A 24,732-nucleotide genomic window follows, 5' to 3' on the forward strand; every position below is an offset into this window, starting at 1 on the left:
GCAACTTTTAAGATGTGCGGACTTCAACTCCCAGAAATCTGGCTGGGGAATTCTGGGAGTTGAAGTCCGCACATCTTGAAAGTTGCTAAGGTTGAGAAACCCTGGTCTAGATTCTAAGCTCCAGTAGCAGCCATGGCTAGGAGGGCCTTTGCACAAATCCATCTTGTGCACCAGTTGCGCTCCTTCCTGGACTGGGAGGCCCTGCTCATGCTCCTCACATCTTGGCCACCTCACGTTTGGATTACTGCAAAGCTCTCTGCGTGGGGCTGCCCTTGAAGACAACTCAGAAACTGCAGCTGGTGCAGAAGGTAGCAGCATGCACAGCGAGGACCATGCCTTGGGCAGGGGGCCTGAACATTAGGTGAGCCCATTATGAGATTTGTGAGTTATCCTCAGCACAATGCATTTCTGATTTTTGACTGTTTAGTTGCTGTTTTGAACTGGACGTTACCTACCCAGAGCGTCACAGTGAGTGGGTGGCCATATAAATCAAACCAGTCAATCAATCAATCTCGGCTGGATTTTTTTTCTTCTTCTGGTGGCTTGGTGAACAACTGAACTCTTTATTTTAAAGACTGATGCTTTAAAATAATTATGAAAACTTACAGTAGCATTCCAGAACTAAACTTCCAAAACTTGCATTGTATAATGCAATACATAATAAAGCATTCAATAAGGGGAGACTAGAATTGGCTCCCCTCCATGAATTCATCCCATCTGCTTTTAAAGATATCCCAGTTAGGAGACATCAGTATACCTTGGGGTTAAGTCCACAGGCTAACTATGCTCCATATGAAGAAATGCCTCTTTTCGTCACTTCTAAATCTCCTTCTGATCAGTTGCACTAGATGACTTCTGCTTTTACAGTTTTTGAGACAGGAGGAAAAATTCTCCCTATTTGTAGGGAAAGTTTGTTGTTGTTTATTCGTTTAGTCGCTTCCGACTCTTCGTGACTTCATGGACCAGCCCACGCCAGAGTTTCCTGTCGGTCGTCAACACCCCCAGCTCCCCCAGGGACGAGTCCGTCACCTCCAGAATATCATCCATCCATCTTGCCCTTGGTCGGCCCCTCTTCCTTTTGCCTTCCACTCTCCCTAGCATCAGCATCTTCTCCAGGGTGTCCTGTCTTCTCATGATGTGGCCAAAGTATTTCAGTTTTGCCTTTAATATCATTCCCTCAAGTGAGCAGTCTGGCTTTATTTCCTGGAGGATGGACTGGTTGGATCTTCTTGCAGTCCAAGGCACTCTCAGAATTTTCCTCCAACACCACAGTTCAAAAGCATCGATCTTCCTTCACTCAGCCTTCCTTATGGTCCAGCTCTCACAGCCATATGTTACTACAGGGAACACCATTGCTTTAACTATGCGGGCCTTTGTTGTCAGTGTGATGTCTCTGCTCTTAACTATTTTATCGAGATTTGTCATTGCTCTTCTTCCAAGGATTAAGCGTCTTCTGATTTCCTGACTGCAGTCAGCATCTGCAGTAATCTTTGCACCTAGGAATACAAAGTCTTTCACTGCTTCTACATTTTCTCCCTCTATTTGCCAGTTATCAATCAAGCTGGTTGCCATAATCTTGGTTTTTTTGAGGTTTAGCTGCAAACCAGCTGTAGGGAAAGTTAGAGACCCTTTATTATTTTGTCTGTTCTTGTAATATCCCTCTTCAAGACCAGAACGGTGCACATTATTCCAGATGCATGCAGATGTGCTATCAATTTCTATACAACTATTGCAAAGTAATAAAATGGGCATTTTTCACAGCTCCCACACACTGAGTCAACATCTTACAGGAGCTCTCCATTATGATCTCAAGATCCTTTCCTGGTTAGTCACAGGCAGTTCAAAGCCCATCAGTGTGAATGGGAAGTTAGAGGGGGTTTTTTGGCCCAATGCATATCCCTGAATTTTATTTACCATTTGATGGTCAATTTGCTCTATTTAAAGAGATCCCTCTACAGCAGGGTTTCTCAACCAGGGTTCCATGAGAGGTGACCAGGGGTCCCTGGGAGATCATGATTTATTTAAAAAAATACTTCAAATTCAGCAACTTCACATTGAAGAGGTAAGTTTCATTCTTTATTTTTAGTTTAAGAACACTGTTAGTGCATCTATACAGGCCTACACAGGAAATGAACAGCATAATTTTGTAACTTCTGGCCTCTATTTGAGCCTGAATGTGCAGGGCTTCCCCGAGATCTGAAAAATATTTCAAGAGTTCCTCCAGGGTCAAAAAGTTGAGAAAGGCCGCTCTAGAGGTCTTTATACTCATTTTTTGATATTTGGTGTCTTCTTTAGTATTATTACTTACCCTTAAGTCAAGATCAGTTACGAACAAGTTAAAAACACCAATCCCAACCCTTCAATGACTCCATTTCTTGCTTCCCTTCACTAAGAAATTTGCCCTTACACCTATAGTAGAGAAAAATGTTTACTGTAGAGAAGATACGTATGAGGGTTGTTTTTTTTTAGTATTTGCAGTCTGTTATAAGCCATTTTAAACCAGCGAGCTCTGAACAGGTCCCATCCAGTTATCTGGACTAATTCTAATCCTAAGGCCAGGAATGATGGGAGCTGTAGTTGAAAGTATTGAAGGAGGCATCATGGCAGCTCTAACAGTTTGCTCTACAATGCCCTGTAACAAAGTTTGGGCAACTGCTTAAATAAAAATGGCCTGAATTATGATGTTTCTCCCTTCACTGAGCACTTTTAAGGGCGTTTGTGAATTAATAATTTATTAAACTTGTATGCTGCCCGTCTCTCAGTGATTCTGAGCAGCTCAAAACAATCGAAGAAATTACAATAAAATCAACAAAAAGATTGAAGATAAAATACGGCAAGCATGATGAAGCAAGTGGTCTCCCTTTCCCTCACCAAAGGATGGATGTGATGAAGCTGGAAGGAAAAAAGGGGGCAGAAGCTTTCCTTGGACTGTGATCTGTCCTCTGGCCAAGAAGGTGGCTGTAAACCTGGGCTGGGGAATATCCTCCATAAATTAATATTTCTAAAATTGACAGTGTCTCTGCAGGATACAGGGAATATGACGGATGTTGTTAAGGCATCCCAGGACCCGGCGGGTCTTAAAACATTCATTTTGGCCTTTAACCCTGCCACCCTCACCCCCTGGGAGAAAGTGCTTCTTAACAAGGAAATGGCTGCCCTAAAACTTGAGCCCCCCCCACAAATCCCACAAGGAAGGGTTGAAAACGTTGGCCCTGGCTGTTCGGGGGGAGGCTGAAGGGCAGAGAAAGGGTTCTAAGGGCCCACGTGGGCTAGAGATTCAGGTAAAAATCTACTAGCTACATCTATGGAATGGCAAAACAGAGTTTGTGGTTCCATGTCTTAGCTTGCTGGGCTAAAATGTCCTGTGCATACGAGTATAATGCCAGTTAGCACTTCCCTAGTCTACACAACTACTGTTCTGGGGCTGTTATTTGACGTGAAACAAATTAACATCCAGAGAAACCTAAAGCTTGGATGGATAGAAATGACTGGGGAATCCTTGGTGCTCTCTGGCTTTGGCTTGCTTACAGACGTTTCATTATTTAATTTATTTATCTATCATATTTATTCACCGCCCATCTCATACGACGACAACTCTGGGCAGTTAACTGGTGGTGTTACCTAGTCGGGTAATGAAACGTCTGCAAGCCAACAACCAAGCTCAGAGGGCACCAAGGATGCCACAGTTCAACCTTGAGCTACAGAGATTCTCTTTTATTGGAGAAATGACTGGAAATACGTGGATAGAGTTATTGATTTTATACCCCACATTTCCTTCAGGAGTTCAAGGCAGCAAACATGGCGCTCCCTTCTATTTTTTTTTTTCTCTACAACAAACCTGTGAGGTAGGTTGGGCTGAGTGGGAGGGTCTGTCCCAAAATATTGCGGGGGACAGGGCCTGGCTTGGCTTTCTTGGACTGTCCACCTAATTATCCACAGGATTATTTTTCATCGGCTTGGAAAAGTTCTTTCTGATAGATACAATCTAGATCGTGCAAATTTTTCCTGTGTTTCGTGTCTCTCTCTTCCTGCTTTTGCTTCTTTACCCCAATTTGCAAATTAACTTTTTTTTACATTTGCTAATGATTAATAAACATCAAGCTATATATAGTTTTGCTAGCTGAACGGCAGATGTGCTTACCTTGGTCTTGATATAGGGACTGACCGGAAGAACGCTGGGGGCAAATCCAACCGGAACTTACCCCCAGGAATTTTCCAACAACATCCAGAGGGAGCCGCCCTCAGGGCACCTTTGACAAATCACCCTTAAGTCACAATTTTTAATGTGTCAGGTGGGGGCATTATTAAAACACACTGGGGATGGAACATAATTGCTTAAAATTGAGCTTAGTTATGCTTATCTTCTAATTAAATGAAATTTAGTTTCAGGCAGTGTGGCCCCCATATGGCACTCAAAAATTCAGGTGGGGCCTTACAAGCCTCCAAAATGTGTGTGCAGGACCTCAAGGCAATATCCTATTCATGCGCCATGTGCTTCCCTCCAGCTCTCATTCACATACAACCGCCAAAGAATTCCTCTGGGATGAAACCAAGCCATCTCTGGTCTATGCCAATAGGACACAAATGGGCTTCTTGCTTTAGGAAGAGCTCAGCTCCAGAGGAAGAAAGAAAGGGCAGCACAACTAATAAATCACAATAATCAATCAATCTTTTGGTTTTAAGCTTCACACTGCAACATTCATCTGCAACAGCTGTCTATTGATATGGCCAGCAGGCTGTAAAGTTGAATCTCTGCAAATAAGTATCAACCCGAAGAAAGTAAGGGACCGGATTGGCATTTTTCTCTCCCCTCAAAATCATTTCTGCCCCATCGCGAGGGTTCTTAAGCTTTTTCTCCACTGTGGGTCCTCATGTGGGCCATAAGGTTGGAGCTTGACCCAAAACTTTTCCCACAATCAACACACAAATAAGGCCTCTCCCCAGTGTGGATCCTCTGGTGGCCGATGAGATGCGACTTTTGGCTGAAGCGTTTCCCGCATTCGGAGCACTGAAAGGGCCTCACTCCCGTGTGGGTCCGCTCGTGGGTGTTGAGATTGGAGCTCACGCTGAAGCCTTTGCCGCAGTGCGCGCAGACGTAGGGCTTTTCGCCCGTGTGAGTCCGCTGGTGGCTGGTCAAGTGCTGCTTCTGGCTGAAACTCTTCCCACAGTCCAGGCATTTATAGGGTTTGTGGCCGGTGTGGATTCGCTCATGCGCAGTAAGGTCTGAGCTCACGCAGAAGTTTTTGCCACACTCCAGGCATTTAAAAAGTTTCTCTCCGGTGTGGATTCGCTGGTGCCTGTTGAGGTGCGACTTCCCGCTGAAGGTCTTCCCACAATCGGAGCACGTAAAGGCTTTCACGCTAGCATGGACTCGCTGGTGACCGCTCAGATGCACACTTCCGCTGAAGATCTTCCCACACTTGAGGCACTGGAAGGGGTTCTCACCAGCGTGCCCTCTCCGGTGAGCAACGAGCTGGGAGCTGTGGCAGAACGTTCTCCCACAATCCGAGCACTTGTAAAGCCTTTCGCTAGCGTGGGACCTCCCGTGCCTGCGCGGGTCTGAGTGGGCGCTGAAACTTTTCCCCCAGCACAGGCACTGAAACAGCTTTTCTCCCAAATGGCTTCTCAGGTGACTGGTGAAACCGCTGGTGTGGCGGAAGCATTTCCCGCATTCTGAGCATCTGTAAGGATTCTCTCCAGCCTGGGTGTTGAAAGGGTGAGCCGAGACCACACCACGCCTTTGACCGCAATGCAAGCAGGAGTGGTGGTTTTCTGCCGCGTGCGTGCCTTCGTGGATTACGAGGCCGGATCTCAAAGCAAACGTTTTGGCCCATGCCAAACCCTTGTGCGCTTTTTCTCCTGGCTGGTTTCTCCGGGGGGAAATACAGTCCATGGTCCAGCTCAGGGGCTTCCCATCCAGAGGACATAGATTTGATTCCTTGCTCCTAAGGACCTTGTCTTCTCTCCCACAGAAATCCTCACCATCTCTCCAGGAAGGAATAGAGTTACCTCCTTGTTGCTTCGCTTCAGACTGATCTGCAGAAATCTCTCCGCTCAGCTGACACAAAGAACAGCTTTCAGCAGCCCACCCTTGGGATTCTATGGGATCAGCCACTTCCAGATGTGGTTTCTTTTCCTTGTCTTCCTCCTCACCCCGAATCCATTCAGCTGGAAATATACAGCGGAGCATCACACTCAGGAAATATCCCAATGTGCAAAGAAAAGACATAAGGCACAGCGAGAAACTGGGAGGAAGACAGGCTAAGTAACTGCTGAATCGTAGTTTATAAGATTGCAGAACTGCTCCGGGGATGAGGAAGCAGGACATCCCAGGCACAGGACAATCAGTGCTGTGTACAGTTGTTCGTTGCAAAGCACAACCACTAATAAATACATATTTGATGCTGGTAGCACAGATATAGGACTAATAAATAAATAAAAACAAACTCTACAAGAATGTGAACGATGCAAAAAAAAAAAAGTGCTCACCAACAGTACCAAGGTCACTGATATCCTCTTGTTTGGGCTTGTTGTTTGATTGATTGGGTTCGGTACCCAGCAGGTCACTTGGTCCTTCTGCGAAATCAGTGGACACTTCAGAGAACAACATCTGGAAACAGAAGGATCCTGATCAATCAGGTCAGAGGTAGAATGGTAAGCAGGAAGGCTGTTAAAAGCTTTCCAGCCTCAACCCCTAATTTAGGATCCGATCAGACCTCCACGGAGCCAGGCCGTGCCCAGGAAGGCAGAGGGTGACCCAGCCGAAGGTCCCAGCCCATTAATTGCATCCAGAAGGGTGCAGGTTTGATCCCTTAATAGGGAAAAGAGGAAGATGTGTTGCCTGTCAAGGCAGAAGAGGGCTCCACAATTTTTACTGAGGCCCCTCAGCCTTTACACAGCACACGAGGGACAGTGCCTCCTAAGGGCCAGGTTAAACGGAGGATCTGTGATTTACATTTAAACGGAATTAAAGTGTGGTTCATAGTTCCCATGCATTTAATCATTTTCCTGGCTCCCCCATCACAAACCACTCCTCAAGAGGACTAGGAGCATGGGAAATAGGACTAGACCACCTTCCATCAATGCATTTTATATACTGCCGGGCATCACATCTTCAAGGTCACAAGCAGGGGCGTCTTTTCTCCCCCACCGCCTGTCTGGAACGGAACCCAGGACCTTCGACATTCAAAATGAGAGCTCCTCCCCTCTCCTCCCCCCACCCCACAAAGGCAGCCCGATGCTCTCACCTGCTTTCCCTGCCTTTCCTGCCTCCGTAAGAAATCCTCGGTCAAGGCCACCGCCTGAAGGCAGGTCTCCGGCTCGGCCCCCCTCACCCAGCCCTGCAGCTCCGGGGGCAGGATAGCCATGAACTGCTCCAGGACCACCAGCTCCAACATCCGCTCCTTGGTGCTCTTCTCCGGTCGCAACCACTGCCGGCAAAGCCCAGAGAGCTGCCGGAGGACATCTTTCGGTTCTCTGGCCTCCTGGTAGAGGAACCTCCGGAAACGCTGGCGTCGCCCCTCTGTGCCGAGGACCTCCTCCTTCCCTGGCTCGGCTGCTCCGCAGAGTCCAAGGCACTCATAAGCCGGGGATGCCGCAGACCCAGGATCGGGAGACACCAGCCGGGCCTCTCTCGGAGGGCTTGGCAGACCCAGCATCCTTTGCGCTCTTGCAGACCACTGACCAGCAGCAGCCAGTCTCCCAGCGGGAGCATTCGCAGCATCCCACCCTCTTTGCGGGCACTCAAGGGGCATGTCAGGAGCCTGTTCCACTTTCACGAGTTCCAGAGGGCTCCAGCAGTGGCGCATCTCCTCGTCAGGTTCCTCTTTTACCCAGCGCTGCGTCCTGCCAGACGGGGACAAGGGACCCGGACAAGGTGCTTCCATCTCGGCCATCGCCTCCCACTAAGAAATCAAGGACAGAAAAAGCCATTTCCTCAAATCTGGCACCTGGAAGTTTTAAATTCCTGGGACCAGCCATCCAGAAGCGTTCAGGATTCAACATTCCACCTCAGACCAGCATCATTCTGTGTGGAAGGGATGTATGGCACGAGAAGGGTGCAGAGAAGGTGCTTTCTGCCCTGCCCTTTCACAATGCCAGGGCCCAACAGTGCCATTCTACAAAGCTAAAAGGTGGACAGTTCGGCATAGATAAAAGCACTAATTCACTCAGGACATAGTTAAGCCTGTGGAATTGCCTCCCATAAGATACTACTTCAAATTTGCATTGCTTTAAAAGATTTATTTATTAAAGATTTATTCCAAATAAATCTTTAATAAACCAGGCTATTGGTTATAGTTAACTGTACAGGTAGTCCTGGCTTGACGATCATTCCTTTAACAATGGTCTGAAGTTACAACAGCCTCGGAAAAGTGCTTTACGACCTGTACACAAACTTACAATTGTCGCAAAATGTCACACAACCCCCGCAGTCACACGATCGCAATTTGGGCACTTGGCAGCCAGCTCACATTTATGACCACTTGCAGTGTCCTGTGGTCACATGATTGCGATTTGTGACCTTTTTTGACCTTCTGGCAAAAAAATGTCCATTGGGGAAGCTGGATTTGCTTAATGACCACAGTGATTCATTCAGTGACCCAAGATTCACTTAATGACCAATGTAAAACTGGTTGTATAATTGGGTCTGGTCATGTGGTGACTCACTAGATGACCAAATTGCTTAACAACAAGTTTTCTGGTCTTTAAGTGAGAACTACTGTATTTTCATTTTAGGATCAGAAACAATGGATATTCAGTATCAGATGGCATGAAACGCATGGAATGGAAATAGCTGTTCTCTGTAAGTTTTGAGAGACATTTGATCCGATGCAGTGGAACAGAATGCTGGATTAAAGATGACTTTGGCCTAATTTAATAGCAAAGCTGTAAACTTTTCTCAAAAATAAATATGACTATATTCAAAGGCATTAGAAACCAATCTATGAATCTCCTTCCTCCAATAAGCTTTTTCTTCCCAGCACCTATGTTTTCAAATGCCAAATCAAACTTTTTTCAATTTATCCATTTGTTGTTTTTTTGTGTCCAGATTTTTTTTAAATACAGAATTATTCTTCCTTTGTCTGTACAACAGTAGATCAATCTACCTATGGAGGTTGCAGGTTCTCTGTTGCAGGAGATTTTTAAGAAGAGGCTGAATATTCACTTCTAACGGATGGTTTAACTGGCTTCTTTGCACATTGCAGAGGGTTGGCCTAGATCAGTGTTTTTCAAACTTGACAACTTTAATGCTGGGTGGGGAATTCTGGGAGCTGAAGTCCACGCATCTTGAAGTTGCCAAGTTTGAAAAATACGGGACTGGATAATCCTTACAGACCTTTCCAACTGCACAATTCTATTTTTCCTTAAACAAAGCTACAGCCCAAGGCTACGATAAGGATATGCAGCCTTGAATTCAGAGCAGGAAGGATAGAAAACACTAAATCATTAATTCAGTGCACATCCAGCTATGCAAAAAATAAAATTGTCTTCTGAATTGTCTATAGGGAAATCTCAGGAAACTGGGCAATAATCACTTATGTACAAAAATGCACGGGATAATTCTGGCAAACATTATAGGCATCTTATATTATTTTCAGGGGTTGACTGCTGTTTCAAAGTAAGTTTGGGCAGCCTGAAAGCTCCCTGCAACAACACAAGGAGCCTTTTAAGCAAGCACAGCCTGTTTTTTGCCAGGGGGTAATCCCGGTTTACTTATATGGTTTGGTGACTACATCCCAATTAGCTGAGTTCACACCACAGGCTGAACCATGATTATCATATACACCCCAGAAGTATTCATTCCACAAGCTGACCTATGAATCCCGGCTTATAAATCCCAACTGGCTGAGTTCTCACCTCATGCTGAAGTAAAAAAATCATGGTTTACTAACCCAATTGTTTGCATTCATATCGCAACCTGAGCTATAAAGGCTGTGCCCTTTTGAAGAGCACCCACTCCCAGGTCTGGAGACCCCCTATCCTTAAGCCTTCGGGAAGGCCGTCAAGACCAGCCTCTTCCCCCAAGCGCAGGGCTAGCATAGAAAGGAGGCCAGCAAATGGGGAGTTGATGGGGTGTCATGGGGGAAGTATGACTATTTAATTTGGGTTTTGTGAGTGTTATTTTCTGTCTGCACTGCCTGTTGTTGTGAGCTGCCTAGAATTAATTGTGTATAAGATAGGTGGCCATACAAGTTTAATCAATCAATCCATCCTAGTTTACACTCCCCAAATGCCTGAGGTATTGCCACATACTGAGCCATAAATCCTGGCTTACAAGCCTAACTACCAGGGTTCACACAACCTGAGCTATGAATCCTGGCTTACAAACCCAAACCACAGTTTACAAACCCCAACTACCTGAGCTCACCCACGAGCTGAGCTATAAATTCTAGTTTGCACTCTGTCTGAAGTCCCACCACAGACTGAACCATAAATCCTGCCTTATAAACCCAATAGCCTGCGTTCGCATCACAAGCTGAGCTATAAAACCTATTTACAACCCTCAGCCGGCTGAGCTCCCACGGGCTGAGCTATAAAACAGGGATGACCCACCCGGGGACTGAGCGCTGGTGCAGCTGCGCTCCAGCTGCCTGAGCCGACCACCGGAGCAGCGGTCCGCAATTCCCGAGGCTCGACCTCTCCTTTTAACCCCCGGCTGCCTTCCCACCGCAGCTCCAGCTCCGGCTGAGCCCGTCCCGGGACTCCAGAGGGAGGGTCGCCCCGCCAACCTTCTTGCACGCCTGGAAAACGCAGACGAAACGAAGCCCCCGCCAAAAGACCCGCTCCCGGGAATGCGGCGGGTGCGCCGCACTTGCAACCGGGCGCTCGCGGGTCCCGAAGGAGCGCCCCCCCCACCGTGGGCGGGTCAGGAAGGAGCCGGGGGCTCGGAGGCCGAGCTCCCGCTCCCCAATTCCGGGGCTTCTCTAGGACGCCGGACTCGGATGTTTAACCCTTCGAGCCCCAGGGCCAAGCCAGCCTCTGCTGTGGTCGCTCCACGTCGCCCACCAGCTGCGGGTCTCACTCCTGGCGATTTTCGAGGCACGCCCGTGTTGGTTAGCTAGTTTCTTTCTTTCTTTCCCTTCTCTTTCTCATTCATTCTTTCAGTGTAATAGACTGCCGAATCCCAGGGGGCTCCCAGCGGGTTGTCAAATCTTAGAGAGACAAGACACCCACGGTAAGAATTCAATAATGTATCCATAACAGATAAAACATGCAGCCAAAAATAATCAAATTCAACAATCAAATATCAATCAAGCCAAACATACTCATGCCTTAACAAAACATGACCCCTTAGGTTATCTTGGCAGAAGTGCTTTGCAGTTGCCTTAATGTTAAGTCTAGCCCACAGCCCTGGGATTTCTGAGTGGTCTCCCATCCAGGCACTAATCAGATGACTTCTTTCAGGTCATCCAAGATCATTTTGGTGGGTGTTACTGCTGCAAGTCAAAACGAGTGGGCAGGATGCAAATCACATCAAGCTGAAATGGCAGCCACGGTGCTGGAATTGGGCAGTAACTGAACATCAGTGGCCCAATTTCCCGCACAAAACTATTGGGGAAAGAAGTAAGGTGTGTTACATCAGGGTTTCTTCAAACCATGTTTGGTGGAATCCTAGCGTGCAGGAAGCCACCATTACGGCATCGGTGGCAGATGGCTGCCCAGCCTTGGTTTAAGGGCCTCCACTGAAGGACCGTCTTCCACCTCCTGAGGCTGTCTGGTCTGCTGCAGAACAGCTCTTACCACTCAGAAATGCTTCCTCACGTCTGCTTGCTTGTCAATCTATTTCTTGGCAGTGTAAATTGGGTGCTAGGAGACTTCCCATGTCACTGCCTCTCCTTCTGGCATGCTCAGAGAGGGAACAGGCCACGAAGTGCTCCCCGCCTGCTCCTTTTGCTATCCCATCCCAAAAAGCCAGGATAAGTTTGTCCCAGTTCAGGGACCCCTTCCCCCAGTTATGACTTCATCTGCACATTCAGTGACATCACAGAAATACCGCAAATGATAGGCTGAGCTGACACGCGTACACCAGACCGGCACACGGACTTTTTGATGCAACGTTCATTAAATGCTAAACAGCACAATCCCCCAGCTAGCGAGGAACTGGAAATAGTTAAGCACACTGTGAACTTCTTTGGGCCAAAGATCACAGGAACCTCTCTTGTCTTCTCTTCTTTTCTCCTTTTTTAGGATGGGAAATCATGATTCAGGTCATAGCAGCAATGTCAGAAACAGCTCTTTAATGAGTTTTGCTCAGTTAAGTGTTCAAAACATGTAATTATAAAAGAAAAAAAAAAAGAAATGACAACCTAGGAAATGCCATGCAATGCATAATAGGCTAAAGGAATATCTTCTTTTTCTTGAAGCATCCAGAAGAAAGCTGCAGAAGATGGTCAGGAAACACTGTGTGAGCAGAAGAGAAAAGCATGAATGCTTTGTTTTAAACAATATTTTTAAATGCCTCCTTTTGGGCTTCCGAATAACTTAGTTAAGTACTTCCAAAAGAGAATTACATGATGTAAATAAAGTAGAAGCAAGGTAATATCATTCCTATATACTGTTGATGTACACAGCAAATCTCATTGCATGAAAGGTCCCAGGGCAGTGTTTCTCAACCTTGGCGACTTTAAGTTGGGTGGACTTCAGCTCCCAGAATTCCCCAGCCAGCCATGCTGAAGTCCACCCAACTTAAAGTCGCCAAGGTTGAGAAACACTGCCCTGGAGAGATCCAAGCAAGAGAATGCAAAGTTTCCTGCATTCAGGTCTTCAGGTGTGGAGGAATTATCAGCCAAGTCTTAACATTAGAATAATAAATTAGAGATCCTAGAAAGAGTACCTGGAATCGACATTAGCCCCCAGCCAATGTGAAGGAACCCTTAGCCGAACATCTTAAGAGCCATACCACCCCCCCGCCCATTCCTTTTTAAGGAAAAAACTGAAGTCGATATGAAAGTTGGGAAGAAACCTTACAAGTGTCAGCCAGCAGAGGGTCCTTACGCAAGGACATAAGCGCCTTAAGCAAAAATGCACACCTTTCCCGGAAAAGAATAGCATATGAAAACAACAACAAACACAATGTTAAGCTCATAATTCTATATCAAAGGAGCAGAAATTCCTGATGTAAACATTAAATTAAGATTGTTTTCCCAAGCAACAAGAAGGGGCAAGTGTTTGTTTTGGTTTTCTTTTTTTAAAATATCCCATCAACTAAGTTGCAGAGGAAGGAAAAAAGGAAGAAAATTGCTGTCGGCTTTAGTGATGATCCACAGTTTTACAGAGGGCTGGATGGCACCACCAAACGCCCTTCACATTTATGGCAAAAACTGGGTGATTTCAGAGGATTACTCAAAATCTCAAGTTTCTTCTGGGCTGGTCTACTTTTCATTTGCCACATGCCCCTGCCTTCCCCCGCTCTATTCATTCCTAACTCCCAAGTCACTGTTTGTTTTCTCGTGAGCAGGCACCTCTGGTGTGCCCCCAGCCAACACCTTTTCGCTTTTCTCTCCTGCGTGAACCGTGTAATGCCTGTGAAGTTCCGATTTCGACCGGAAGTTCTTCCCACAGTTGGTACACAGGAACGGCTTGGCCCCCGTGTGAGTCCTCTGGTGCGAAATGAGGTTCGAGTTACGGTTGAAGCTCTTCCCACAATCCAGGCAGACGTACGGCTTTTCCCCCGTGTGGATCTTCTGATGCCTGGTGAGGCTGGTGCTGTCGCAGAAACTCTTCCCGCAGTCAGAACAGATATACGGGGTCCCCCCTGTGTGGACTCGCTGATGCCGAACAAGGCTCATGTTGGAGTAGTAACTCTTCCCACACTCGGTGCATTCGAACGGCTTCACTCCGGTGTGGGTTTTCTGGTGCGTGATGAGGTTGGAGCTCCAGCGGAAACCTTTCCCACACTCCAAGCACGTGTAAGGCATCTCCCCGGTGTGGATTCTCTGATGGAGAGTCAGATCTGCCTTTCGGCAAAAGTTCTTTCCACAGTCAGCACAGCTGTAGGGTTTTTCTCCCGTGTGGATTCTCTGGTGGATCCGCAACTCCGACCGTTCGCAGAAGCTGACCCCGCATTCCGGGCACTTGTACGGCTTCTCCCCCTTGTGGATGATGGAGTGCCTGATCAAGTGCGATTTCACCCGGAAACTTTTCCCACAATCCAAGCACTGATAGGCTTTCTCCCCTGCGTGGATTCTCTGGTGAATTGTGAGACCCGAGCTCTGGCAGAAACATTTTCCGCAATCCAAACACTTATATGGTTTTTCCCCAGTATGGATTCTCTGGTGTCTAACCAGACTGGTGCTGTAATTAAAACTCTTCCCACAGTCCAGACATTTATACGGCATATTCCCTGTATGGGTCACCTGAAATTCAATGATATCCGAGTTATCATCAGCTACTCCGGCAGCCTCACTCTTCACCTGATGGATTCTCTTTGCATCTGTCCTTTCTCCAACGGTCTCACCGCCTTCACAAAGAAGAGCCTTCCTGGCATTCGTCCCTGGGGAATGTTCCACACAACCTTTGGGTCCCTGCCAAATTCTGGGAGTTTCTTGAAGATCACTACCCTGGGAATCCTTCTGCTCCGAGTTCCCCATCACTACCCCATTGGTGCCTTCTCCTGAGACTTCTGGCAGATCCATGGCTTTACTGGTACTCCTCGACGATTCACCTGGGGAAGGAACATGAGACAGAAGGGGAGAATCAAACATTTCCATTTGGGTTCACACTTCCAAAGCTGATCACCAGAACTCCAGATTCTCTTTCTGGAAACCAGATTCCCACTTTGGCCATATTTCCATATTGGAAAGCTCCAAGCTTATTCCCCGGTTTAACATGCTTTTTTTGGGTGTAAGGTGGTGGCTCTTTCGTCTGAGGAATGCTTTGGTCAATTTTATGAGGAAGATTTGCGATAACCAAAAAATATGTCTTATGAGAAATAAGATGATAAGGCAAGTGAGCTTTAGGCCTAAATAGGGATTGGAACCCATGTTTGACTACATCAGAGATAGCTCATGTTTCTATAGTAGGTCATCATGTTTTTTAATTTGGGGGAGAGGGAAAGGGGCCCTGGGCAGTGATTCAGTGACACTCTGGAGGAGGTGAAGCCAGATTTTTTCCCCTCCATAGAATTGATGTGCTCTCCCTATCAAGAGCTTACCACACCTGTTTGATTGCTTAATTCAATGTTTCTCAACCTTGGCCACTTTAAGGTGTGTGGACTTCAACTCCCACAATTCCTCAGTCAGCACGCATGTGTGGTCTAGCTACGGAATTCTGGGAGTTGAAGTCCACACATCATAAAGTGGCCAAGGTCGAGAAACATTGGCTTAATTGTTCTGCAAAATTTAACTCCACAATTCAGTGATACAACCTTAGGCAGCTTTTAGGGCTGTAAAAGAACAGGAAGATCGATGGATCCTTGCCTGGCTCTCCTTTCCATGGAAATTTTCATTGGCCAAATGTTTAACTTCCTCAGCAAACACAAGACAAAAATCCTATCCTAGATGCAGGTTTTTATTACAGATTTCTTCTTTTCCCCTCAACTACCTTGAAACTACATTTCCCATCATCCCCAGTTAGCATATGAGAAGGCTGTACACACCTAAAAGGGATTTCCTTGTGGTCTCCCATCCAAGTACTAACTAGGCCCAACAATGTTCAGCCTTTGTGGGTGAGTGGGGGAAAGAGGCACCAGCCAAGTCCATGTACCTTTCTGATAGCAGTATAGGTTGCCATTGCCTTGTTCCAGGATGTTTTTTTATTTCCCAGTTTGGTTCACATCCCCTGGATTTCCTGATGGCCTCCCATCCAAGTAGGAACCAGGTCAGACTTGCTTAGCTATTTTGAGATCAGGAAAGCTTGGCTAGGTCCTGATATTTAAAGAGTAATAAATTCCATCCACAACCTTCTGCAACGGACTGTTCATTTTATTTATACAGTTATTTCCAAGTCCCTTTTCAACCCCAAAGCGCTCCCCAAGTCAACATACAATTTGAAAACTTGAAGGCATCATGCACCACAAAAAAAAAGGGAGTGGGGGAATTGAGTGGCAAAATGTCCCAATATAGTTTTTGTGCTGTAGCTGTTATTTCTGCTCCTGGCAGCATTACGGGCTGATCTTTGTGCTAAGATCATCTGCTGGGACCTTCCCACTTTCAGACATGGGGTAAAAAGGCACAGATCTGCACAGCCTTCTCCGTGGTGCCACAAAGACAGATGGCATTTTTTAAAAACCTGCCACCCTCGTACAGTCAAGGTGCAAGTATGATCCAAACTGGCTCCCATTGGACAAATCCAGACAGGGTTTGGACATCTTTCGTGCTTTGCCAGCAAAAAAAGATTAAACACCCCCACCAAATTCCTTACCCAGGATGGTGGAAACTCCACTGTCGCCTCCCTGGAAACTCTGTTGACAGTCCAATGACCCCTCTTCAGCCCCAGAAAAATTCAGGGCCAGCTCTTTCACCGACACCTGAAACGTAGAAGTAGACAGGCCTTAAAGGACATATAGCTGCCACCCTTGCAGGGTGAGAAGCCGCCTGCTATGTTCCTGCCACCCATTGCCAGAGAGCCTGCAAACGGCAGCAACCCTTGTCCTGCCCCTCCTAGGAAATAGGAGTCTATTCCCACCCCATTTCCAAAGTCCGAGGAGACCTTCCACAGTCCTGATGCACCAACTTCATTGGGGGGCAAAACGGCATCATTCCAAGCAGCACCGGGCTCTGGATCCATACCCACCATTTCCATTCTCCAGTATGCTGTTGATCGGATGGTGTGTGGGGGAGCTGGGGAAACTTAAAATCAGGGGTGAGCAGAAACCAGGGCCCTGCTCTGCTTGCTAGTCAAAGACCAGAGATGAACCAGAACCCAGGAATGGGAGCAGGCAGGCATTTTATATTTATTTATTGATATTGATATTTATAGATTAATGATACTGTTATGATCTTATCAAATTTTAAACTGTTTTATTGTGAACCGCCCAGAGTCCTGCGTATGAGGGAGATGGGCGGTGATAAAAACATGATAAATAAGTAAAATAAACAAACTACCATCCTGCACCTGATGCCCCGTGTGGACTGGGAATCGTGGGTCTCATCCTGCCTCCACTACAGAGCTATAGGCTTCTCCTCCAACACAACTTATGTGGGTTTGTATGTTTTAATTCTATAGGTCACCCAGAGTCACCTGTGGGCAACTATATAAATTGGATGGACGGATGGATGTCTAAGCAAATCTAGCTGGGACCGAAAACCCTGATTCCCCATCGCAACCCACCCCCTCCTCACCTGCTCATCCAAACTCCCAGGCACCCACTCCTTCTGCTGGAAGCCCTCGGCCAGAGCCACTGCCTGGGCACAGGTCTGGGGGCAACCCTCAACCACCCAGCTCTGGATCTCGGGGGGCAGGATGGCCAGGAACTGCTCCAGGATCAGCAGTTCCAGGATCTGCTCCTTGGTGTGTCTCTCCGGCTTCAGCCACCGGCAGCAGAGAAACCAGAGGCGGCTGCAGGCCTCTTGGGGCCCCTTGGCCTCCTGGTAGCGGAACTGGCGGAAGTGCTGGCGCCGAATCTCCGAAACAATGGTGTCCGCATCCGGAAGCTCTTCTTTCAGCTGCCCGGAAGGTTTCAGGTTTCGGTCGGGCTCTTGGGGCTCCCCGCCGAAATCTGGCTGGGTTTGGGTCTCCCGCTCTTCTGTGAAGCACCGGTTGTCTTCTGCTTTCACCTTGACCAAGATTGGGAGCCTTGGAGCAGAGGTCCAGAGAGAGGACCCCGGTTCTTGTGGGCGTGGGCAGCCAAGTCCAGGAGACGCCACTGTGTTTGGGAACTCTTTTCCCTGGCTGTCCTCAGAGACAAGAATCCCCTGGTCCAACTCTTCTTTAACCGGGTTTCTTGGGGACCTTGTCAGAAAAGCCCTGGTTCTTCCATCCTGGGAGACCTCAGCACTTTCCCTCCCCTTCCCTCCTGCCCAGGAATCTGCGCTCCCCTCCCATCTCGCCATCTCCTCCTTTGCCGGAACATCTGTCTCCTCCTGCTGCTCCTCCATGTCCGCATCCAAGGACACCTCTGGCTTTTGCCCGGCCTGGAATCCAGGCCCCAAATCCAACAGTGCTCCCTCCTCCATTGCCATTTTGCACAAGGTTAAGGCCCAACCATCAGCCCGCCTTCCAAAGCGTCTCAGTGTCTCTTTCAAGGTTACTGGAAATTGCAAGGTAACAGGCAATTATAAATAGGTGTGTTGCACAATGCCAAGGAGCGTCTTCCTGAAAGGGAGGGGGGAAATAATACAGAAATTGGAATGAGGGAGACCAGCACATCCATATTTCCTCCCACCTTCTGAGCCCATGTGTAATAGCCAACATTTTCCAACATCACCATCATGTATAGGCCACCCAATTCCCAGCAACTCTCTTGGAGACCAGGGTCTGTGCTGATCATCTGAAAGGGGCTGAGGACCACACCGCACATCTGGACAAGGCTGATGTTTATAAGATGGGAAAAGTTTGGTGTTTTTCCTTTTGCTTTGTAATTGGAATAGGGTTCTTTTAGGGCTCATGCTATCCTTTCCCACTCCAAAGTGAAAAGCCACCACTTTTCAGGAATCAGAATGAGTTTGGAGGACACCAAAAGGGGATCTCACAACTGCAGATGGACCACAGCTGCTATTTTTCTGGTCCTTACACTTTTGAACATTTTAATATTTGGGAACATCCCATTGAGCGAAGTGCTTTTGTTACTGATGGGGCCAAAGCTGAAGCTTCCAGCCTGTTTCTCGCAGAGAATTGAGTCTTTCCTCCAAACATGATGGATGGACGGTGTGCCTCTTTCATGCTGGTTCACACGTAGGTTACATACCGAACACAGTTAAAACTCACAATAGGAGCAGCCCTTCTGTCCGAAATCTTAGAAGGGTGGTACCAGTTGGCAAAAAAAACACCGTGTGCCATTTGGGGACCACAGGTCCTTTGCAATGAGAAAGGAAGCAGAGACAAGTCTGTGAAGCATCCTTGTGTGCGTGGGTGCACCTTCAAGTCAGTCTTGACTCCTGGCGCCTGCCTGGCCAAGTCCCTGCAGTTTTCTTGGCAAGACTTTCAGAAATGGCTAGCCTTTGCCTCCTTCCTGGGGCTGAGAGAGAGGGGCTGGCCCAAGGCCACCCAGCTGGCTTCATGCCTAAAGCAGGACTAGAACTTGCAGTCTCCCAGTTTCTGTCTTGAGCTAGTCCCTCCCTCTCAGCCCAAGAGCCAGTGTGGAGTAGTGGGGAAGCAGCTGGACTGGGAATGGGAAGGCCCCAGTTCTAGTCCCCACTTAGCCATGGAGGTTCCCCGGGCAACTCTGGGCCAGTCCCTCCCTCTCAGATCGACTTTCACAGGATTGGGGGGATAAAATGAAAGTTCTGAGTTCTTGGAGGGAGGCAGCATGTGCTTCTTTCTCAATTGTTTCTTTTTCAGAAAGGAAGCTTCTCATGTGCCTGATCCAGCTCTTGGATGAAATGGGCCATACACAGAGACATGAAATCCCTGGTTAGATGTGAAATTGACCTGGAAAACAGTAGAGAAAAAAAAACTAAGAGGGTTGAGAAATCAACCTAAGTCTGTTTACAACAGGACACTGTGCAGCGGAGAATGGGAAGATGAGGGCAGTGATGTCAGCCTAATTCACTGACTGGATTCACGCTGCACAATTTGAGGGCTGAGTTTGCAGAGTGCAGTAAAGTAAACTAACCAACTAGGCTGAGCTGTACAATAGGCTAGCACAGAGATCAGGTTAAAACTAAGCAGGTACTGTATTTTGCAAATGCAGTCCTAGATCTGCCACTCTCTCCCTTCAAAAAGTGCCGAATAGGAATCCCCAGAGCCCTCGACGTTCTGGGTTTTTGCAAAGCATGCAGAAAACTGAGCAGCTCTGCATAAACCCTAAGGCTTGTCCATTCCGCGCTGATCTCTATGAGCATTACATCACATTGCTGTTTCCAGGTTTCTCCAACGACCTAGTGGGAGCCACACTTAACTGGTTCAATTAAAGCTGTGGGGGCTTCCACCGTGCAATATCTTAAGTTAGATTTTGCTTGGTCTAGTTGCGATGCAGGGGCTGGTGTGAATCCACCGTGTTTAGGATTCAACTCCTTGGGCAAACCCAGAAAAAATGGGTCAATCCCGTTCCGAAGTTAAGCGGAGAGTGCAAACCTGGGTGGTGGTGGTGGTGGTGGTGGTATGATTATGATTATGATTATGATTATACCGGGTGCAAACGCGGGAAGTTTTTCATACGGCGGATATAGCACAGAAGATTAGCTGGTGCAGCATTCCCCAGCCTGGCTGGGGAGGATGGGGTTTACAGTCTTAACTTATTTGAAAGTGAAGGGGGGAGGCTGAGGTTTAAAGGTGGCACTGATGGCCGGCCCGCCGCCTCTGCGCGCGCACAGCCTGCAACCCACCGCCCACTTTGCACTGCCTGCGCCTTCTCCCCGTCCCCGCAAGCGCGCCCCCGTTTTCAACTTACCACGCGGCCTCCATTCATCTCCTGCTGTGCAGCCGCTGAACGGTCCAACCGGAAGGAACCCTCATGTTTTTTCCTCCTTCGCGTTCCATCCCCTCTCCCCGCCCATTCTTCCCACCCGCCGGACTTGGACATTTCCTGTCCTCTCTAGGATACGCCTTCCAGAGAGAGAGAGCTCTAACATTTTAACCCTTCAAATGCTTAGGCACAGACCTCTAGATCAGCTTTCCTTAACCTTGGCAACTTTAAGACGCGTGGACTTCAATTCCCAGAATAGGTAGGTGGCTATATAAATTGGTCAATAAATAAAAATAAATGATGGCAGGGAAACTGGGGGAGAAGCCCACACTTTTGGAGGGCGCCACGTTGGGGAAAGTGGACGTACGATGAAAATAGTACCCTTTCTGGATGAGTAACCTAGGGCACAATCAGAACTAAGAACAATAAGAACTAAGCTCCTTCCTTTTCCTTCCTTCCTTCCTCTTTTCCCCTTCCTTCCTTCTTTTTCCTCCCTTCTTCCGCCCTTACTGCCTTAACCCCGAGAGGGGCGGGGATACGTAAAGAACCGCCCCCTTCCTGTTCTCTCTCTGGGTGGAGCTTCGGAACGGGGTCAGGTCGCGCTCGCGCCGGCCGCCGCAAGGGGGCGCATGCGCTGCTAGCGGAGCGGGAACTCGAAATCGCAATAGGCGGGATTCGCCCGGCTGATTCCAGGTGGATCCCTACGATCTGGGTCTTCTTTTTCCACGCCCGCTTTTTGCTTGTTGCATGGAGAAATGAGAAGAAGGGTGGACCGACTTGTTTCGGGGTGCTTCGTGCGGGCAGCGTCTCAGGTTCCGGGAAGGGAACGTTTCCCTTTCACTTGTCGGGATGGGCGGCTATAGAAATTTAATTAATTAATTAATTAATAAAAGTTTACATACATTTTGGGCTGGAGAGTAGCTTGACCTGCAGACTGTATAAAGCTGGACTAACTTTGGCTTTACAGTAAAGGTTAATTTTAAACGGGCCACAATTGTGGAGTCTTCTGCTTACCTTCTCTTTGGTTCGATTCACACGTGCCTTAAAACTGCAGCGTGGATGTTTTCTTGGGTGGGAGATTAGTCGCTCTGGTTTGTCAGTCATTATTCGGGGGTCAGTGAGTTGAACTCAGTTAGTTGCGTCCCTTTATAATTCAGCATTTGGGCTAACCTGCCCAGCTATGATTTGTAAATCTAGGGTTATGGTTATGGCATTATGCTTCCTTAGCTTGTCCTGGTGAACTCAGTAAATCATATCAACAAGCTATTGCTGTAGATTAAGAGGGGGAAGCGTTCTTGGAAATTAAAACATTAAGCTTAAAGATGGCACTTTGCTGGCAGACCATTCGTTTCCCCTTAATTAAAAGAATCAAATAAATAAAATGAAAGCAGGTAGACCTTCGCAGAGGTCATGTTGGGGATTCAGGCCTCAAGGTGAAATGGAGAGCCAACGCGTGGGGCGGACTGCAATTCCCATCCTGGGCAGCCAGGACAGGATTGTCATCAAACACAGAAGGAGGCAGTTGGCTGCCTTTCCTGTGCAGTCTGATTCCCTCTCATCCCCCAAATCAGCTGATTTGCGCCTCCAGATGAGGGCTGTAGCTACAGAGGGGTCCCCTCCAGGAGATGGAGAAAAAGGGGCAATAGAGCTCCATTATTGGAAGGAGATCTGGGGCATCTCTGAAAAACTGCAGCCCAAACTGATGATGCCTACTGCCAGTCAGTGCTGGTGAAAATCTGGGCAGAGTGCAGCATTAGTGTCAGCTGGCTTTTAGCAGGGTTGTGAAAACGTACTGTCCTGGGAGTAGGATGTTTGAGGAAACATGGAGTGTGCTGTTTTTTTCCAGACTGTGGTAATCTGAGTGTTCTGGGGGTTTTCTGGAAGAAAATCTGGGGGTGGAAAAGACGTGGTTTGTGGGTTAAACTATCTAGAACATGGAAGGAAAATGGAATGTTCTCTTCTGCACATTCCTATCTTCAAATGATCCCATTTGATCTGCAATCACCAGAAAGAATCAGATTATTATTTAATTTGAATCTTACAAAAAAAAAAGCAGGATACAATATAGAATCTAGTATGCATACGTTTATTTGTTATACAGGTAGTCCTCACTTAACAACTATTCATTTAGTGATGGTTCAGACCTACAGTGGTGTTGAAAAAAAACGACTTATGACCGGTTCTCACACTTATGATCGTTACAGTGTCCCTGCGATTATGTGATCACAATTTGGGTGCTTGGCAACTGGTTCACATTTATGAATGTCGCAGCCTCCCGTGGTCACATGATCGCCATTTTTGACCTTCCTGGCTGGCTTCTGGCAAGCAAAATAAGTGGGGAACTGCATGATTCACTTAATGACCATGTGGTTCATTTAACACTCGCTGCAAAAAAGGTCACAAACTCAGGTCAATTCGTTTAATGATCGCTTCTCTTAGCAACTGAAATTCAGGTCTCAAATGTGGTCATTAAGTGAGGACTACCTGTATAGTATTTATGACCTTGGGGAGTGCTTCAAACTCTGGCTGAGCAGGGACTGGAACCTGGATCTCCCCACTCCTACTCTAGACCTTCGCCACCACCTCACAGCGGTTCTGGGGCTGAGGGGGCAGGCCTGGCCCAGAGTCCTCCAGTGTTCTCATGGTAGTTGAGGACATACGATTGCAAGTGTTGTATAACCAACAGCCATCAATTGCACTATCCTCAGTTAAATCTGCTCTCTCTTTTAAAGTTATCCAGCGGGGCAACTATAGCTGCATCCTGCAGCAGCAGGCTCCATATTTAACTGTGCAGTTTCCAAAGTCCAATTTCTCCTTATCGGTCCAGAACAGTGTTGCTTAACCATGGCAGCCATGCTGGCTGGGGAATTCTGGTAGCTGAAGTCCACACATCTGCAAGTTGCCAAGGTTGAGAAACTCTGGTCCAGAGTCTCTCTTTGTCAGATCCCCCGATCAAAGTTTTACAAAAACCCTTATTGGAGCATCTCCCATCATTTCCTTCTCCAAGGAATGGATTCCGTGTCGCCAGATGGGAGGGGGTGTGAAGTTGGAGTGTGAAGTGATTTATTATGGCTATGGAGGACATCAAGGACGCAGGGTTGAGATATGCCAGGAATACCATCTGGATGGGACGGGGGGTGACATGGTGTCATGTTCACTGATTCAATGTAGTTTATACATCGTAACGTTTCACATGCCATGGCACTGATGCACGTTTCTGTTTGGGAGGGAGCTGCTGTGAGACCTTGTACCAAGCTCTGTATGTGAAATCAGTACAATGGAATGTGTTTGGGTTATGATATCTGTTCAAGGCCTTTTCCCACAGACTATCAGAGACCATTAGGAGCACCTGGGATTGTGAACTTGAGAAGATTCTACGGGGGGAGGGATTTCGTTTACATCGAGGGTTTTTAGTTTGAATTTGGCACGCTTTCATCATTCTCAGCTTTCTTTGTGATCCTGCTTACTGTTCTTTAATAAATCAGATATCCTTGAATTTTGCCTGTGAGTCTGATACTGTTTTAGAACAGGCAATCATTACATAAAGCTGAGAATCCCAAAATTGTACCGTTAGCTCCTACCAAGTTCAGTCCCTTGTGAGGGAAAATAGTTAATAATGGCTGAGTCTCAATCCACGACCGGGGGACTCAAGGAGACGGCTAGCATGATGCCCGAGTCGACGGTCAAGAGTGGAGAACTGAATCTCACCCCAGAGCCTTCAGAATCCCGAGACCTGTCAAGGGATGAATCGAGTTCCAATTCTGATGCAGAGGAATCTGCTGACGGGGAAGAGCCAAAGCAACCAGCACCCAGCGAATTGGTCGCAGAGTTGATCACCTTGGATGATGTGGGGGAACCCTAACCAGGGACGTCAGGGACATCCTGGAAGTATCGGTTCCCACTAACCCCAGACAGGGTGTCAACTGAGAGGAAACCAGGCGCATGAAGGAGAGGGGACTCTCAAACCCCTGAGAGACTAAGTGGTGGAAGCCAAAATAGAATCAATGGAGTACATGTTGAAAAACCTGTCTTTGTCACTGGAGGGGCAGGGGAGACGCGGAGGAGATCCCAGCTTCCCGCAACCATCCCCCATCCTCCCTTCCAGACTGCTGGCGGAGCGGGGCCGGGGATGGCTCCGGGATGAATCTCCACCCCGCAGAACCCGGTCATCAGTATCTCCACCCCGTAAGGGGAAAACTACTGTAACCTGGGGCCAAACCACACAA

The 24,732-nt window shown here is 47.6% G+C and overlaps 1 protein-coding gene across 1 annotated transcript; it reads right to left on the reverse strand.

The window, feature by feature from the left end:
* Nucleotides 1-2,054: 2,054 nt before the first annotated feature.
* On the reverse strand, nt 2,055-20,584 carry LOC134489803 (uncharacterized). Its single transcript, XM_063292669.1, has 8 exons — nt 20,492-20,584; nt 17,283-18,190; nt 16,363-16,468; nt 13,424-14,665; nt 10,555-10,742; nt 7,248-7,904; nt 6,490-6,610; nt 2,055-6,168 (listed from the first exon to the last, which is right to left on the reverse strand). Exons 2-8 carry the CDS (start codon nt 18,120-18,122, stop codon nt 4,844-4,846), a joined length of 4,479 nt encoding a protein of 1,492 aa, XP_063148739.1. The 5' UTR covers nt 18,123-18,190; nt 20,492-20,584; the 3' UTR covers nt 2,055-4,843.
* Between the last annotated feature and the right edge of the window lie 4,148 nt (nt 20,585-24,732).

This window comes from Candoia aspera, chromosome 2, assembly GCF_035149785.1.
Source record: "Candoia aspera isolate rCanAsp1 chromosome 2, rCanAsp1.hap2, whole genome shotgun sequence".
In the NCBI taxonomy this organism is placed as follows: Eukaryota; Metazoa; Chordata; class Lepidosauria; order Squamata; family Boidae; genus Candoia; species Candoia aspera.

Bases quoted from the DNA above. Each gene is read 5' to 3' on its own strand.
- LOC134489803 (XM_063292669.1), bottom strand. From the start codon at position 18,122: ATGGCAATGGAGGAGGGAGCACTGTTGGATTTGGGGCCTGGATTCCAG. The intron at 16,469-17,282 runs GTGAGGAGGGGG...TCTACGTTTCAG, and splicing joins CTGGGAGTTTGGATGAGCAG to GTGTCGGTGAAAGAGCTGGC. The intron at 6,169-6,489 runs GTGAGCACTTTT...GTATATTTCCAG, and splicing joins CAGTGACCTTGGTACTGTTG to CTGAATGGATTCGGGGTGAG.